Raw genomic sequence first — 17,699 nt, 5'->3', positions numbered from 1 at the left:
CAGTCGTAATTCTTTTATGTCTAACTCCTTTGCCTCCAAAAATGAAGTCAAGAAGAGTAGGAAAAATGTGTCTGTTGGGGAGGAAAAAACCTGCAACTTTTTATAGGTTCTGAGATGAAAAAAACCTGGATGTGGGGAAGGGTAACCTTATTAAGCTAAGAGGAGGAATGTTCTCACCTGACACTTTTTCAATTAAAAAGGTGCTCCTTCAAAGGGCTAGGAGCTGTTTTCCTAACCCCCTTGGCCTCCTCAACATGGCATGGCTTTCCTCCCTGTGTAGCCAGCTAACACATGTATTTCCTCGCTTAGGTGAGACTTTTGAGATTGAGGGACAGATGATTGTTTATTGTGGTAACTTGCAAGGTTCTTACCAACATAATGATGCTTCTCTCTAATCAGAAGCTTTTTGATTTCCATGTTGTTGAAGGACCAAAGCAATATGGGTGCAATTTGAAATACAAGAAATTTCATTTAAACATAAGGAAAAAACTTTTCACAGTGAAGTGTGGTCAAGCACTGGATCTCTTTGAAGATACTCAAAACCTGGCTGGACAGCATCCTGAGCAACCTGTTCTAGTTTTCCTTGCTTTGAGCAGGGAGGTTGGACTAGATGATCTCCAGAAGTCCTTTCCAGCCTCAACTATTTTATAACTATAGTTTTATAACTATAGTTACTACACCTCTGTTGTTCAATTTTGTTGTCTCCTTGGGAAAACTTGTAGTAGCCCTTGCACAATTCAGGATAGTCTGCAGCATTTCACACTTTCAGTTGCTGTGTTTATCTGTTATTCTTTGGGAAGAGAGAGACTGCAGAATTATTTTTCTCTTGCACAAGATTACCTGGGAGTAATTTGCATATGCTGAGTGCTGATCATCTTCACCATCTTCCAGATGTGCTCTCTTACTGTTTTCTCTTTGAGTCCTGTTCTTCAAGATAGTCTTGTGTAGTTATTTGGATTTTGATCTGAAACAGTGATCTTTAGCACTAAAGCTATTGTGCTTTGAGTGTCTTAGATCAGGGTTTTAGTTTCTGCACTGAGACCTTGATGGTGAAGCTTTATAGCAGGCAGCTATTGAACATTGTTCTGTATCGTGATGAGAGAGAAGAAATGATCTGTTCTAAACTGGGTAGTTGGTTTTGAAAGGAATTAGATTTTTCTGCTGTGGTCTTTAGAATTAGATGGCTGCAGGTAAATTCCCCTTTGGAGAAACAGTTGTTCCATTAGTCCGATGTCCAGTGCGTGATATTCATTCAGCTAAGTGTGGCATAAGCAGTTCCCCATGGTTGCTGCTTTGAGAGAAGTCCTTCATAAGAAATACATTATGAAGGTGTTAAGAAGTTATCCCTAATTATCACAGCCCTGGTGTGTGGGTGTGAGAGCCTAGCCTCACTGGTATGGTGTGTATCGATTAGTAGAGAAGCTTGGCCATGTGCTATATGCTGCTACTACTTGTTCTTCAAGAAATTCTAAGAATTAGGAGAAACTCATTAATCCCTTGGGCCAGCATTTCAGGAAATGAATCCTGCAATCTGATGGTCTTGTTCTTAATCTTCATATCTAAAGTAGTAAGTCACGAGCTTGACTGCTATTTATTTTAAAGTGGTTGTGTAGGAGTTTTGCCTCGGATGGTTGTTGGGATCACCCAGGTACTACTGGTCAGCAAGGGAATCCTAGAGTATAGTTTTACCCTCATCTTTTCTAGCCCTTCTCTGTCCCTAATATGTTGTCCCAAAGAACGTTTCTGGGGGTATAGGAGACAACTATAAGAGACCCTGATTAGGAAAGTCTTGACTATTGCTGAGAGGCTTGGTCACAAGTCTTGATCTGACCCAGCACGTTCAAAGAAACAGCTCTTACAAAGTAGGTAGTTTTCCCTCTTGGTAGCTGGCTGCTGGAGTCTTTCCTCTTTTCTGTCTCTTGAGCTTGTTTTGGAGATGTTCAGCTTTCTAGTAGTATTCTGCCTTTTACTTCTGCTTTTGAAGATTCTTGACTGAGCTGGAGGTTAGGGTAGGCATGCTCATCTGTACTGGGGTCTGCTTTGGGTTATTAGCCATTTTGCTAGTGGAAGATGGGGCTGCAGTGCTGTCAGGAACTCATGGCTGTGGAAGCAGGAGTATTGTTGGGAGAAGACTATGTAGGTAAGTAATCTTCCCCTTATGAGGCATACCCCAAGTCATACACACCATATTATAGCCTAGAATATACTTCGTATACAATATAATGTAGGAAATGTACTTGAGCTGGGAAGGGTTAATAACATCTCTTTAAAGAACTGATGTACATTGATATGAACAGATTTAAATATTATTAGTATTTTGTAACTTTCTTTGTTCATTGTTTTGCATGGTATTTTCAAAACCATAATTTTGGACCTGAATGCCAATTTCCTATGTGTTTAACGAGCTTGCTGTATCATAAAGCTTTTAATCTATTTTTTAAAAAAGCTAAAAGCTTCTTAACTTATATTACAATTTCACCATCTTTAAAGTATTTTATAACTACTGCTGTCCTTTGATTTGTTTCCATTTTATTTCTATTATCTTGCAGCATCTTTTATCCAAATTCTTCTTTCTTATAAATCTTGTAAGTAGGAACCAGTAGCTTTTCCTTAATTGCGATCATGCTTTTCTTTTTCCATAATCCCATATTTTATTTGTAAATTCATTCTCATTGTCTCTTGTAGCTTTTGCACTTTTACTTGAAAAAAAAAGACAAGTAATTTTTTGTGTGTGTTTTTGAATGGGGAGGATTGTTGGCAAAAGCAAATTAATCTGCCTGAATCAGTCCCATCTTTTCTGTACTTTAGTCTGTGATCATGTCATGAATTTCAGGACTTTGCACTAACCATGTTTTTTTTACTTAAAGCTTATTTTACAGACCTAGTGTTTGATTTGTATGCATTGTGCATGTAGTGTTTTTTTCCAACTATAGTATATTGCTGGATAGCTTATTTAGGACAAAAAATGGCTCATGGGAAGACGCATAAAGATTTGTGCTTATTTACTACTTATGCCCTGAAAATTTATAAAGTACCAGTAGGTTACCAAGAATTTAAACACAAAACTTAAGAGTAGAGACTTTTCCTTAGGGAGTTTCTAAAAAATACCTAACAATAAAATTAACAAGTATTGCAACTATTCAAGTGTTTTGCATGACTGTGATTATGAATCTGATATCCCAGGTTTGAGGTATAGAACAAATTCCCTGGTTCTGGCAGAATTATGTTGGCTTGATTCTGTTAGGAGCACATATTCTCTGTTCTGTTTTTTAGCTTGTAAAATTTCTGAAAGTCAATATTGGCATGTGAAGCCTTAGCTAAATAAGGAACATGCTCTTTCTGCTGTTGGTAGTCCAAGAGTGAAATTGCTCTCTCATTGTCCAAGGGAAAAACAATATCTTTCTTGGTTGTCATTCGGGGAGAAATGATGAAGCTAGCAAAATGAGTAGCCTCTTGCATGTTATGCACGTGATACTGATGTGGGGAAGGGAGCTGAAAATCTTCCTAAAAATACATGACTTTGATTAGCTTGGATTATTTACAGAAATGTTCTATAGGAAGAGAGCCCAAATCTAGGGAAAACCAAGTCCCATTTAGATATAGTGGGTTCTCTCGAGCCTCTTTGAGGAGTGTGCTGTGGAGCATCTGTTAGCGACTAGGAGAGTGCCTACCTTCCTGGTAGCTGTCACCCGGACTATCTAACTTCTAAAATTTCTTTGGTAATTTCAGGAAACCTGTGAGGAGAGAAGGGCCAAATCAGAAGAGTGACTTTCAGCAAATTTCTCTTTCTGATATAAGTCCTTAGAATTCTTGGATTTTTTTTTTTCTTCAAGTGTTTACTGTTTACGCAGCAAAGTTGGATGAAAACAGCTTGGTGTTCAGATCACCAAAAAGAGATTAGTTGGCCAGTTTTGTAATTAAGCACTTGGAGGTGACAGAGGTATGATCGAAAAGGTTTTGGATATTTTAGGGGGGCCAAGGAAAGGTGGGTTTTTTTTTGTTTTTTTTTTGTTTGTTTGTTTTTAAGAAGAGAACTAGATGAGGAAGATCTTTTGGCTTCCAGACAGACTAGGAAGATAATACTGGATATAAGTGTGCTCTTTGCGACAGAAAGTTGGGATTTGCTTTAGAATTTGAAAGTTAGTTGTTGTTCCCTTACAGGAAAAAAAGTTAGTTACCCCTCAAATAGTTTCTAAACAGAGACACTGACTCAAATGCAGTGAACTAACAGCTTCATAACTACTAAATTTGACTTGATCTTTGTGTCCAGGATCCCATGAGCCTATTTTACGTGCTAACAAATACACTGAAATGCTGTTTTTTCTCTTCCCAGCTATAGCCACTCAAGCTAGTGTGGAGTTTCGCCGAAAAGGATCACAAATGTCCACAGACACAATGGCTTCCAATCCTATGTTTGATGCAAGTGAATTCCCAGACAACTATGAAGCGGGAAGGGCAGAGGCGTGCGGGACACTGTGTAGGATATTTTGTAGCAAGAAGACTGGGGAGGAAATATTGCCAGCTTATTTATCCCGGTACTAACCTATCTTCCTGTTGCTTTATTGGTGTAATTCTATGGGGCAGATGAATTTGCAGTGACTGGCTTTCAGTTACTGGCCGAATTCTGTGTTGCCAACTCTGAAAGCCTGGTTAGCCTTAAAATGCTGTAGGTAGAGCTCCCTCTCTGAACTAAGTATTGATTTCCTTTCTAATTCCTCTGATCTCTCTTTTCAGTGGGTTTTCTTTTAAGTTCCAGTCAAAGGGAAGTCCCATAAATTGCCTCTCAGCCGGAGGACATTCTGTCTTTATAATTACTTTCTTGGCCTGTTTTTTGTTTTTTTTTTTTTGCCATTGAATATTGTTAAAATGGAAAAAGAATAGAAGCGTGCGGACATAAGAATACTTAAGCTTTGTTAGACCATGAAGGGTCTTATGTTGTCAAACATCACAACAGTGGATTGGAATATGATTTAGATGTAGAAGCCCACTGGGTTTAATGCCCCATTATTTAAAACAATCAGTTTTGTTTCTAATAAAATTAGGCAATTCTGCCTATCAGTGTTCCTTTTTTTCATATTTTTATTCTCTTTTACCAAAAATCACTATGTTATAGTGCAGTAGCAAATCTCAGAGGCAGAGAATCAAATTTCAAAATAGTGACTCTTAACTGTTCACCTACTTTGGTCATAGATGGCCTCTAAACTGCTGAAAGGTCAAAGTCATCCACTTATTTAGTTCATGCATGTTGCCGTATGGTATGTATAGGTAGTTTGTGTTTCTCTGACCTAGACAGTGAGTTTCTTCATTTTTTGTAAGGCTTTCTCAAAATTATAAAGGAGATATTATTATTTCTTAAAAAGAACTACAACCCCCCCCCCATCTGCTTTAGGACAATAGCCAGGTGAATTATAAGGTGGTTTTAAAAAAAACAAAAAAACACTTTTTTGTCCTTATTATATCATTTGACGTTATTCCCCTCCCCACCACCATTGCCCTGCTTTGTCATTTGACGTCGTTATGATAGATATGTTTGCTCTCATGGAGTCTCTGATCAGAGGTGTGGGGTTCCCCCCCCCCCCAAAAAAAAAAAAAGAAGATTTCGCACTATTTTTCTTCTGCACTGGGGAATTAAAGTCAAGGTTTCATTTACATCCTTACGTGGGGGAGCAGAGGGAGCACATTCAAAGCGCTCTTAGCAGACGTCTGGGCTGTATTTGCAACAGCTCCCAGTCCATGTCTTGCAGCAAGTCAGGTGTTTCAACAAACCTGTGCTCCACTGGGTTTTTGCATGAAATAAATATGACTTGTTTTTCTCTGAAGCTAGTTAGGTGTGTGTTTGCCTGTACTAAAATAACTTAGGGGGATGCTCTCATAAGCTTTTCTTAGCTCTGGTTTTGAAACCTGCTCTGCTTTATGGGGAAAAGATCGAATAGTTGCTGCGCATTCTTATTCATGTGGGATGGTGATGCTTTTTATGTGCAAGTAATTTAATCTTATCTTTCTTTGTCAGATTTTACATGCTTTTAATTCAGGGTTTGCAGATAGCAGATTTCGTGTGCCACCCCGTTCTTGCCAGTGTTATTCTAAACTCCCCTCCTTTGTTCTGCTGTGACCTGAAAGGGATTGATGTCGTGGTTCCTTATTTCATTTCGGCTCTTGAAACTATTTTACCTGACAGGTAAAATGCCATTTCCCTATAGATATCATGACAATGTGGGGAGGTGTTTATCATCTGGGGTCTCTGTCATTCTTGAATAGTTTTCCCTGGAGGAATTGTGTCCAGTGTGCCATATACTGTGTAGTACCAGTAATGTTCTTGATTTGATAATGCTAATAGCAGCATTTCATAAGCTTTAATTTTTCATTTGATTTAATGCAATTATCTTTAAAGCCGTAATAGTGCTTTTTTAAAAAAAGAAATATAGGTAAGTTGTTACCTGCATATTCATTGCTGAAAAGTAGTATCTGCAAGAATAGGGAAAAGGAATGATTTAGCTTAAATACATTTAAAGCCTACTATTTTTAAATAAAATTTTGCTGGATATTCATTAGCATCTGTTGCTGCTTGTGAATTCATGTAGAGAGTAATTTTACACATCATTAATTGAAAAATAGAGAATTTAGACAGGGTGTTTAAGCTACAGTAGCTTTTCACACCAGAATATATAACCTTACCATTAGAATTTTACAAGTTTCTGGATGTTTTGCTAAATAATTTAAGGCACTTGATAATACTCAGTGCATGCCTTCTGTACCATATATCTTATGTATTGACACTGTTTTATTTTGAAGTTACTCATGAACTACTGTCTATCTTCTGGGTTTAAAGTCGAGCCACTGTTTATTTTGGATAGGTCTTATAAGTGGAGGAATTTACTAGTGACTACTGAAAACAATTAATCTATTTGCTAAGCAATTTGTGTTTTATGCAATATGCACATGAGCAAATTCCGTGGATGTCTGATAATACTGGGATGTTTTATGAGCAGTAACAAGCAGATAGTGGCTTGTGACTGAAACTTCCTGCTTTGAAGATGCAGTATATGAATAATAATTTCATCAGCTTATCGCTTTTACATCCAGTACAAAATCCTTAGTAGGTGATGGTTCCTCATACTTAACCTGTGTTAATTGTTGTATTGATGCTGTTACAAAATGAGGTTCAGAAATCTAGAAAGAAAGAGCTACATTGTAGACTGTAAATTATTTAAGACCACTGGGTTCCTGTGTTTAATTTGCACTGAATTAAGTTTGGTCACAAATCCCTGTAAAAAGTTGATTAACTTTATGATGCTTTGATTTGCAGAGAACTCTCAAAGTTTAAAATCTATGTAAACCCCACAGAGTTAAGAAGAGCTTCTATTAATATCTTGCTGTCTTTGTTGCCTCTCCCTCATCATTTTGGAACCATAAAGTCTGAGGTAATAACCTTATGAGTTTATTTTCTATGATAGTTTATTTATAAGCATTAGCTTTTTTCCAAGGGGCTGTGTTACAAGCAGTGGTGTCCCTCACCCCATGATTAGTCCTCACTATCACTGAATAGGCAGGGACAGGACTGATCTTTGTCTGCTATCTGAAAGTAGTGGGTGTGATACCTTAAAGCATCAGAAGAAAGCAAACCATATTTGTGCGCTTTTGAAGTCAAATTTCTTAAATTGCAAAAGGAAACCAATACCATGCTGGTGTGCTTAGTGTAAGTATGAAATTGATCTCTAACTGATACTGAAATAAATGTATTTTTCCTTCAGGTTGTCCTAGAAGGAAAATTCAGCAATGACGACAGCTCAACGTATGATAAGCCAGTAACCTTCCTTTCCTTGAAGCTGAGGCTTGTGAATATACTCATAGGAGCTTTGCAAACTGAAACAGATCCCAACAACACTCAAATGATACTAGGTTATTTCAACTTTCTTTTTATTAATTGTGTCACAGAAGTGTGTCTTAACTAATCTTAAATGAAAGAGTTGAATAATGGACAATTAGTTATGTGTTGCTTTGCAAGGATGAGATGAAATTCCCAGCAGGTCATCTTCTGTGCAAAACCTTTTGTATAATCTCCTTCACACTATGGAAACACCTTTAAAAAGCTTCACATTTTTATTAAAATAATATTTCTCTCCTCTTTTTACAAATGAGGAATAAAACTTGAAAAGTAGAGATAAATACAAAGCACATTCTAGCAGGAAAAGTAAGTGATAACTAAGAATGGAAATACAAAAATACTTTTTAATACTGGGAAAAATTGTTGATTAATGGGTTACAGGGAACACTTTAGTTTTTGGCATGATTGAACTTAGGAAAAAAGTCAACAAGTTTGGTAACCATTGCTCCTGCATTGGCAGAATACAGATGATATTTGTCTAGCACTGTGTAAGCTGTCAGACAAAAGCTTTGAAATAAAGTCTGGAGATGTTGTAGTACTTTGGCAACAAATGTTCCTTGAGGTGATGGATGTATTAACATCTAAATACCCAGAAGGTAGATAGAAGCTGAAAACTTGAATAGTGGATTATCTGTTAAGTTAGGTGTATTTTCAGACAAATAAAACATAGTTGCCTTACCTACCATTTTTTTTTCTGTTTTTTTCCCCCTCTTTGTTTAGAAGTACCTTTTTCCACATACTGTCTTTTCCCCCCAAATAATTACAATACCTTTTTCCTTTTGACTGTTAAAAAAGAAAACAAAGTTGCAGTTGGGAGGCATCTGGTTGTTCTGGAAGGCAGAGAGCCTATCTGATTAATAGGAGAGGGAAAGAAAGGGGCATGAGCAATAAAGCAAAGGGAAACAAATCCAGTCTACAAAGTCTTTTGAAAGCTTCCTTTCAGTGGCTGGAACAGTTCCTTTACTGCTAGAAGACCAATGGAGAATAATTTGGAAGAAAGATTTACAGCCAGTCCTGGTGCAGAGATGAGGATGTTTGCTGTTCCAGAGCGATCCCCTAAGCAAGACCCCCAGAGTGTCGGTGGGTTGCACCACCTTAAACTGTTGGGGGCCGTTCTGTTAAATTATATCCATGCGTTCCTGTGCCCCTATGGTGCGAGTTGGTGTTTGCACCCAACTAGGAAGATGCTCTGACCGCCTCTGCCTCGGATGGGTTTTAGCATGATATGGCTTTTCTGCTGTGTCACATACCAGTCCCTTTACCCATATGCTCCTGTATTCATGTTGCTAAGCTCCGATTTCTGTATGTGATGTTACATCCTGCCTGTTTGGCTTGAAGGGGATTCACGAATCTCCAGGGTGGCCAGACTCTCCTTGCACCTGCCACCAGCTTCTCAACAGAACAAATGTTTGTTGCCAACTGCTCACTGAACGTTTTACAGGCTGCTGTGTTTCCCTTCATGCAGCAACTGGTGTTTTCATAAAGGTTCATTGCTGCAAAATCAAATTTTTAATGCCATCCAGTGGCTGTGCTGAGTGCTTCATAGTGCCGGTCTGTATTGTGTCCTTGCTGCTTCTTGCCATGTCTCCTGGGGGTGATGGTGCCCAGCGTGTACAGACTGGTTGTGCTTGTTAACCCAAGGCACCTAGAATGCAATGGCAAGTTTAATTTAACCTACTGCCTTACACTTGTGTGTAGTCATCTTTCCCAAGCTGGGTATTTCTATTTACCTGCTGACTAATTTCAGTGCGGTGTGGTTGGTTAGTCCTACGCTTGGAGTTTTAGCTTTTTCAATATAATATTTTGGGTAATAATGGGGGGGAAAAAAAAGCACAGAAAGCACGAGGCCAGACATCACTTCTAGGTAAAGAATTTCAGCATATCCCACTTCAGACTGTGTGCCGGCCTCATGATTTAGGAAAGTAAAGCTTTGCCTTTCGGGTACATTTGGATGTAATGACTTTTTATTTTGGTAATCTGTGGGTTTGGAGATCAATGATGCACACATCGGCCTTGCTCTGGGCAGTAATGCGTAAGTCCCTGTAAAGATAAAGCTCCTTGTGCTAGAATGGATTGGTTCGTTTGACTAGTCGTTGGTCAGCGTGAGAGCAAGCACTTGCACCAGGCTATTCTGCTCATGCTTTGTCTTAAAGTTGCTGGCTGGACCAGGCGTTACTCACTTTGTGGTCCAGCTGGTTGCTGGCTGGACCAGGGGTTCGTTAAGACATGGGCACATGGTTTTGTTTGCTAGTCACTAATTGCCTATCGGCTCCTCCTGGCCCCATGGAGGGAGGGAGGGAGCCTCCTTGCGCCAGGTGCTGTCTGCAGAGGTTAGCCCGGGCCGCACTGTATAAATCCTGAGCTGGTGTCAGAGGATGCAGGACTGTCGTAATTATCTAACAAAAACTTTCTTTCCTGGAAGAATCCGTAGATGTCCTTAAATGTAAATTGGGGTTTTTAAATGGGCAGAATCTGATTGGAGACGGGAAAAGATTCCAAACCCTGTCAGTAAAACAAAAATCCTTCTGAACCGAGGGACTGAAGAAACCTATGTCCAAAGTACTTTTAAAATAGCTGAAGGCAGGATCTCTTTTATCTCAGCTATCGTTTGCATCAAATGCCAAAGCCTGAAGCAGATCCTGTGTTTTATTAAAACTCTAGGTGGAGATCTTGTATGCAAAACCTTCAATGCTTCTTTGTAAGTTTTAGCAGTGAATATTCTACTGTTGTCTTTAAGCAGTTATCTTCTTGTATCTGATTCTTCAGGTGCAATGTTAAATATTGTTCAAGATTCAGCACTCTTAGAAGCCATTGGCTGTCAGATGGAAACGGTAAGATTTTTTTGCTTATAAAGTTATTACTGCTTCAGAAAGAAAACGCGTTACTCATTTTATCTGCTGCTGTAAGATGTTCAGTTATTTGCTTTAGGTTTGATCCTTTTATTTTTCCACTGTATCTGTGAGTACTACTTGGCAAATCTTATCATCACTTAAAAGTGACTTTCAATTTGCAGAATGGTGGTGAAAATAACCTCTTTAAAAGCCACAGTCGTACTAACAGTGGCATTAGTACTGCGAGTGGAGGCAGTACGGAGCCGACAACTCCAGACAGTGAGAGACCAGCACAAGCCCTTTTAAGGGATTATGGTAAGGAACTACCCATTTCTGAAAAATTGTGTCATTATATCCCAGGTTGATGTGTGTTTGGGTCCCCCCCAACCTGTGTAGGTTTTGGCTAATATATCAGTGTGCATGGGTGTTTTGAAACCCAGGTGAATAGCTCCTGAGTTTGTTACTGAATTGTACTCATATGTGCCCTTTAATTGGTTCGTTTTTAACCCTATTAAGGGACTTTTCTGTTAATGTTTTTAAAGTAAGAACTTAAAAGCTTATGAAAAAGGAGGCATTAGCAAACTGTTTGACTTTATTGTCTGTTTTCAAGATGTTTAATTTTTGTGAACAATACTGGGATAAGCCTACAGCAAGTGTAAATTAACTGCTTCATTCATTTTGGTAGCCTTCCAAATGCTTACCTGACTTTTGCAGCACCTTTTCTTAAACTGTATTTAGAAAGCATTTGGGGGAGTTCCTGTTTTTTTTTTTTTTTTTTAATAGAAAAACAGAATGTTTGCATATGTCACTTGCTATAGTGTGAGAATTTTTTTATTAACTTTAGTTTGCCATGTCCTGTACTGTGCATTTTTGAACCCTTGTAATAAAATCTATGTGTTACTAAATCTGTGTGTGGTAAGCTAGCTGAATTTGGAGAGCCTGGAATCTCACTTGCTCCTTTGGTCTCTAGTAATTTAACTGATATTAACCAGGTGAATGCGAGAACATACCACTGTTATTTGTTATATTGTAGGTATAGGTTGAAAATTCAGTTCTTGCCAACCGAAAATGAATTCTTCCCTTTAGCTTTCAAAGTAAAGAAATGAGGGAGATCAGCAGGATAGATTTAGTGTATTCTAGGGATTCCCATAAATATGTTAGTGCTGTCCTTGCAGGATTCATTTGTTTGAAAAAGTTAAAATGCTGTTTTTCAGCACACCATTTGACGTGCATGTTTAATTCATTTGGGTTTTCATAGGCAAGTGCTTTTGGCGTCTCTCTGGATGTAGAATATCCGTTTGTAATGTTCAAAATTATCTTTTATATATTTGAGTGATTGACTCTTTTTAAACCATGATATAACTTGAAGGATTAGTTTTGTAATATATTGACCCTATATTTGTGAGTTGTTGATTCATTTTAATAGATTTTTTTTTTTAATTTCCTGTTCATACAAGGTAAGGGTATAAGAAATTTTTGAAAGCAATTTCTACATTTCTGCTGGATGCTTGAAGGGAAAATTGAAAAATAAGAGGGTCTATTTTTACTGGTTAACTCTAGCTGACATTTGAATCTGCTGCTAGCATAATGGAGAGCATTGTACTTTGCTCCTGAGTGTTAAATACAATGATTTAACAAGGATAATGCTTGGCCTTAGTAGTTCTTTTTATAATTAGGGAGTCATTCAGCAGGTTATCTCTAAAACTGGTTAATTTGCCTACTTTCAGTCTTTAAGCATAAAGTTCCTAATATTTTGAAACTAAGAACCATGGATACTAAAAACATGTTTTTTATTTTTAATTTTGAGCTCTAGAGGTGCAAGAAAATTAGATGTTGAGAAATAATCTTTTTCTCCAGGATTGGCTCTTTCTGTACCTACATTTATATACCTAATATTCTTTCTATACCTGATATTTATAAAGAGTTATGGGTAACTTCCGGCATAGGTATTTGAAGTTACGTATACTCTATTGGTACATTACTAATGCTTAAATTCTTCTAGGATTGCAAGATGTTGCAGCAATTTAAGTACAATAGCAAAACGTGAAGTTAGTTCTGTTGCTGAAATGCAGCAGTGCTGTGAGTAAAATGTCTTTTAGAGTAACAATTCGACCATGTACAAATAGCAAGTCCGGTAAAATGTTTTTCGTTGTTTAAAAAAAAAAAAAGTTTTGAGATAAGAAGCCAGTCTGAATGTAGGTGTATAATATGGTATTGCATATCAGGGAATTAGCCTGTGCAAAAGTGACCAAATTTGTAGCTTCCAGGATATGTGTAATTTTAATTTATGTGCTTATTGTGGCTGCTTTGGCTTGTGCCTGTGCTTTGCTTATTGTTACTAATGCGTAGTTATTTTCCCTCCCTGTGGTATGTGGTATTGGGGTTATATCCTAGCTCTTAATACAGATACAGCGGCTGGACTACTGATACGCAGTATTCACCTGGTAACCCAAAGACTCAACTCACAGTGGAGGCAGGACATGAGTATCTCACTAGCTGCATTAGAGCTTCTGTCTGGATTGGCAAAGGTGAGAGAAGAAGTTTCATGTGCTCTGGCCTTTTTTCAAAGGGTAATTATAGTCCTGGGTAGGTGAGTCATGCCACCAAACAGACATCTGCCTCTGAGGTTGTCAGCAAATGTTCTATTTGGACACAGCAAAAAAACCCAGGCCTTTTGTAGGAGCACTTCATTTTACCCTAATGCAGATGCTAACCAGCTCAAGTGATGTGTGCCCTGTAAAAGCCTATTGACTCTAAATGAAGTATAGGGTGGCTTGCTCAGATAAGAGTGGCTCTGTCGTGGGTTTCTGGAGTCAGATGAGAGAGATATGGTGGGTCTTTAAAAAAAAGAAAGTAAGAAAACCTCAGCACAGAGCAACCATGGTTTGAAATAAGGAGTGTGGGCGAGGCTGGTTTTGCTGAGCTAGACTGATAGCTCCTAATCTTTCTCAGATTTCCATGCACATTGAGTCTTTTTTTTTTCTTCTTTTTTTTTCTTTTTTAACACTATAGGGGATGCATCTGGCATATTGGGTTGCATACTGGGGGAGGGGAAAACATACCATTAAGCTTCCAGTGGGCAGTGTATGGGCTTGGACCATTACAGTCTTTGGCCCCACTGTGAACCATTTATCGTGGTTTTCTTGGTTAGATAGTCAGGCAGTCTGTTCAGTGCGTAATCACTCTTACAAACCAGACTTTCTGTTGCTGGAAACATGCCAGGGCAGCAAACAACTTTATTGCCCTTTTTGTAGATGTTATACCTGCTTTTCTGCTTTCATGTCACCCTGGAAATAATTTTCTGAGCTTAGAAAATTATACTGTGTATTTCTAGTATGAAGGTGTTATCCTTCTGCTTAGGACCCTTATCTATGCATATGGTTTCTCAGTCCAGAGTTACTGTGCTGTTTTTCTTCACCACTGCCTAAGTTGAACCACTCTGCTTGGTTGGATTTTGGCCCCCTGAGCTGCTGTCCATATGTTCCTCAAATTAGTGGAGATTTACCTAGCATGTAACCGAAGTAACAGAAGTTCACCTCGCTGAGCACTTAGTCCAGCTGCATGGTTGCCGGGGCCTTTTTTGGTGAAAAGTGGAATGCACTTTCCTGCTCGCGGGCTCTTGTTCCCAGTCTGGACTTCGTGATGTTTATTGAGCAGTATTCCAGTGTATTTACAGCAGCCCCGATGAATTGGCATGATAATTCAGCATTTCCTGTCATATGCCCCTGGGGACTCTTCAGATCTCTTTGAATCTGCATGTCATGTGCCTTTTTTTAAAAGCATGGAGTCAGCGCTGAGCCACGTCGGGCTGGAATGCTGCTTTTGTTACTGCAGTGGCATGGGCTGAAGGCGGCGTTTGGAAGCAGGGCATTCTGCAGTATGAGTTGAAATATGATTATTGGATCTTACGGAGCACAATACAGAATCGGGGTTTCCCACAGCTTTTGGGAGAAAATTTTATGCTGCAACTTGAGCCAGGATAGCTTGATTTTATTTTATTTTTTTTCTTGGTTTGCGGTGAGAGATGGGAATGTGAAAAGGTATCTTTTCAAACGCCTACCAAAGTCAACAGTGAACATTGTAATCTTTGTATAATTATCATGCACCTGGAGTAGTTCTTCCTCTGGGATATCTTGGACTGTCCTCTTTCCTCTGAAGTAGCAAACGAACTGGGGAAAGGGATCATCTCTTACTGTGTAACTGCAGAGTGGGGATCTGATTCTGCTTGGGACCTTTGGAAGCTACAATTTTCAAAGCCCTCTTTAGGTTAGGAGCTGCCCTGTGCTGTGTCTTTACAACACCAGGTAACTCCTGGGATTTAGTAAATTCAAAAATCCTGTTTCCTGCAAGGGTACTGGGTCACCAACCTGCTTTTCCTAAGCTACTGCTGGAGGGCTGCTTTTTTTTTTTTGCTATAGATAATTTTCTTTGAAAGGAAATGCTGCCTTCATCCTGGGGCTCCAAACTGATGTCCTCCCCCGCTGTTGGGTACCGCTGACCAGCGCTGGTGTTGTCAAGGGCAAGAGCATCCAGCTCCTGCCCTTGATACTGAGGGCAGCCCTTCAGTAGTGGGTGAGGCTTTGTAGGACATGGTCAAAGGATGCAGAGTAGAAACATCAAGGTTTAATTGACAGTTCCTGTGTCAGTTCAGAAGTTGGGAAGAAAAGAGAAAAGCAGTTCTTCAGCTAAATGTCTGCGGGCCCTGCTGAGCTGGAGAGAGGCTGAGGTTCCCCCCCCCCCCTTTTTTTTTTTTTTTTGGCCAAACTGCTTAAAGGATCTTGTCTGAAGACCCTTTCTTCCACTCTTTTGCTGACAGAAGTTACTGTGCTGACAAAATATGCTTAGTGGAAAATTATGTGGGCAGAATGTAGCACTGTGGAAAGGAGCCTTGGTAGTGAGGGGGTTCTCAGAGGTACCAAGTGGAGATGGGTGGGTTGCTCTAGCTGAAAGAGAGGTATTTCTGAAATGAAAATAAAAGTTTCGAATAGTAATTTATTCAGTTTGCAATTAGTTACTTTTCAAACCACGTTGGTACTGTCCTTGCTCTTCGAAACCCAGCCATGCAATATGGTGGCATCTCTTAGTGTAGCATTTCTTTCCTCTTAGCTTTTGAGTTTCAGTAGCTGTCACTGTTAAATTTTATCCACATCTTTAAGCTGTAATCATAAAAGAGCTCAACTGTTTATTCCCATTTCTTAAAGCTGCCTTTAAAAATGCTTTTGAAATTTATTTCTTCTCTGAAAGATTTCCTGGAGGAATTCTCATCTGACAGTCCTCTCCTGCTTGCTTTACCCAGGTGAAAGTGGCTGTCGATTCTTCTGATCGAAAGAGAGCTATAAGTTCCGTATGCAGTTATATAGTGTATCAGTGCAGCCGGCCAGCCCCCCTCCACTCCCGTGACCTCCACTCCATGATAGTGGCAGCTTTCCAGTGCCTCTGTGTCTGGCTCACTGAGCATCCTGACATGCTCGATGAGAAGGTGAGAATCTCTGGCATATGTATTCAGAGCACTCCAAATGGTCATGCCTTTTGTGCCCAACCGTTCTTGTTACTTGAAAATATTTATTTTTGTAGTTTTCAAAAGGGTACTGGTTTCAAACCTGGTTTCTTTGTAAAATAGTTTTCAATTTTGGTTTCGGCTCTTGTTTCGATGAGAATATTTTTGGCTTTACAGTTATCTTTCATACTTACTGAAAAAAGAAAGGATCTTTCATCTTGCTTTGTGAAATTGAAAATAAGAAGAAAAACTGAAATGGAAAAAAATGAAATTGAAAAGAATATTGAAATGAATGGTATACCTGCTGCAGATAAACCTGAGTAGAAGCCATTTTGTTTTCTCATTTCTCAGTTCTTACCTGACTAAAGCAGGTCTTCTAGACTTAACAGTGGAATTCCTGTGACCCTAATTTTTTGATACTCAAAATTCATTATTTCACCAAAAAACTGAACAAGGCACAGCTCCATCCAGGATAAAATTTCCTTGGGAAGTTTGAAAAGAACAGGAAATGATAGATATTTCTAACAGCCTTCTGTCATACTGTTGCTAGAAATATATATATTTTTTTCTTACATGTGCCTATTTTTATTGTTGGTCTCCTTTTATTGTGTGTGTGTGTGTGTGTATAGTGATCTCTGGCTGAATTAGATAAAATGATATATTTTATTTCCTTATGAAAGTTGTTGGCAGATGACAGATTTGGAAATTGTTTCTTGCAGTTTTCAAGATGAGTTTTTTCTTAATATGCTTAGAACTTAATTAAAAGCTCTGCATATAATCTCTGAAATGCATTTGTCATCTTTTTAAATACATTTACATTTTTTCAGTTTCACTCTTAATAATCCTCTTGGCCATTTTGTATGTATGTAATGGAATATATTGTGTATAGCTTCATTCAGAGTGTTTTCTAAGCATTAGATATAGAGGCATACAAAGGTAATTAGATATCTTCTATATATATAGAAAATATAATTCCTATGCCAAATGTGATCTTTATTCCAACTCTGTCTGTTAGAATAATCTTCTGCCTTTGTTTCTGAGCTCATATTACTGGCAGCACTTTATTTTAATTGATGGTATATCATTGTCTGACTGAGGTCTTTAAGAGACTTTTGTCAGAGTGTTTCTGTTTTACGATAGTTCCTCTTGTGTTTTAGGATTGTTTAAAAGAGGTACTGGAGATTGTGGAGTTGGGCATTTCGGGAAGTAAATCCAAAAGCAGTGAACAAGAAGTCAAATACAAAGGAGATAAAGAACCAAACCCTGCATCCATGAGAGTGAAGGATGCTGCTGAAGCTACATTAACATGGTATGAAATTTGTCAAAGCATCTTTGCTGTTTAGCATAAAACATGTCTGAGAATGTTTTAATTAGGGGTTCCCAACTGGCGAGATCTTAGTGATGGAGCATGAGCATGCGAAAAGTCAGCCAGAGGCTCTGTCCGTTTTGCCCTCTGGGCCTGGTTGTCATGTGCTTGGCCTTGGCG

The 17,699-nt window shown here is 38.7% G+C and overlaps 1 protein-coding gene across 2 annotated transcripts in view; it reads left to right on the top strand.

Moving 5' to 3' along the window:
* RALGAPB (Ral GTPase activating protein non-catalytic beta subunit) overlaps window positions 1-17,699 on the top strand; it is a 56,478-nt gene that overhangs the window by 27,929 nt on the left and 10,850 nt on the right. The window contains exons 10-18 of one of the 2 annotated variants that reach the window (XM_026089231.1): window positions 4,334-4,535; window positions 6,011-6,178; window positions 7,307-7,421; window positions 7,752-7,899; window positions 10,652-10,716; window positions 10,899-11,031; window positions 13,123-13,244; window positions 16,013-16,195; window positions 17,371-17,522. In XM_026089231.1, the coding sequence (XP_025945016.1) occupies window positions 4,334-4,535; window positions 6,011-6,178; window positions 7,307-7,421; window positions 7,752-7,899; window positions 10,652-10,716; window positions 10,899-11,031; window positions 13,123-13,244; window positions 16,013-16,195; window positions 17,371-17,522 (1,288 nt within the window). Of the gene's footprint in view, window positions 1-4,333; window positions 4,536-6,010; window positions 6,179-7,306; window positions 7,422-7,751; window positions 7,900-10,651; window positions 10,717-10,898; window positions 11,032-13,110; window positions 13,245-16,012; window positions 16,196-17,370; window positions 17,523-17,699 lie in introns of both variants that reach the window. The other variant, XM_026089158.1, reaches the window with a different exon arrangement.

This window comes from Apteryx rowi, unplaced genomic scaffold, assembly GCF_003343035.1.
Source record: "Apteryx rowi isolate R43461 unplaced genomic scaffold, aptRow1 scaffold_0, whole genome shotgun sequence".
Classification (NCBI taxonomy): Eukaryota; Metazoa; Chordata; class Aves; order Apterygiformes; family Apterygidae; genus Apteryx; species Apteryx rowi.
The sequence above is the reverse complement of the archived record's forward strand: the minus strand, read 5'-3'. Positions and strand labels throughout refer to the sequence as shown.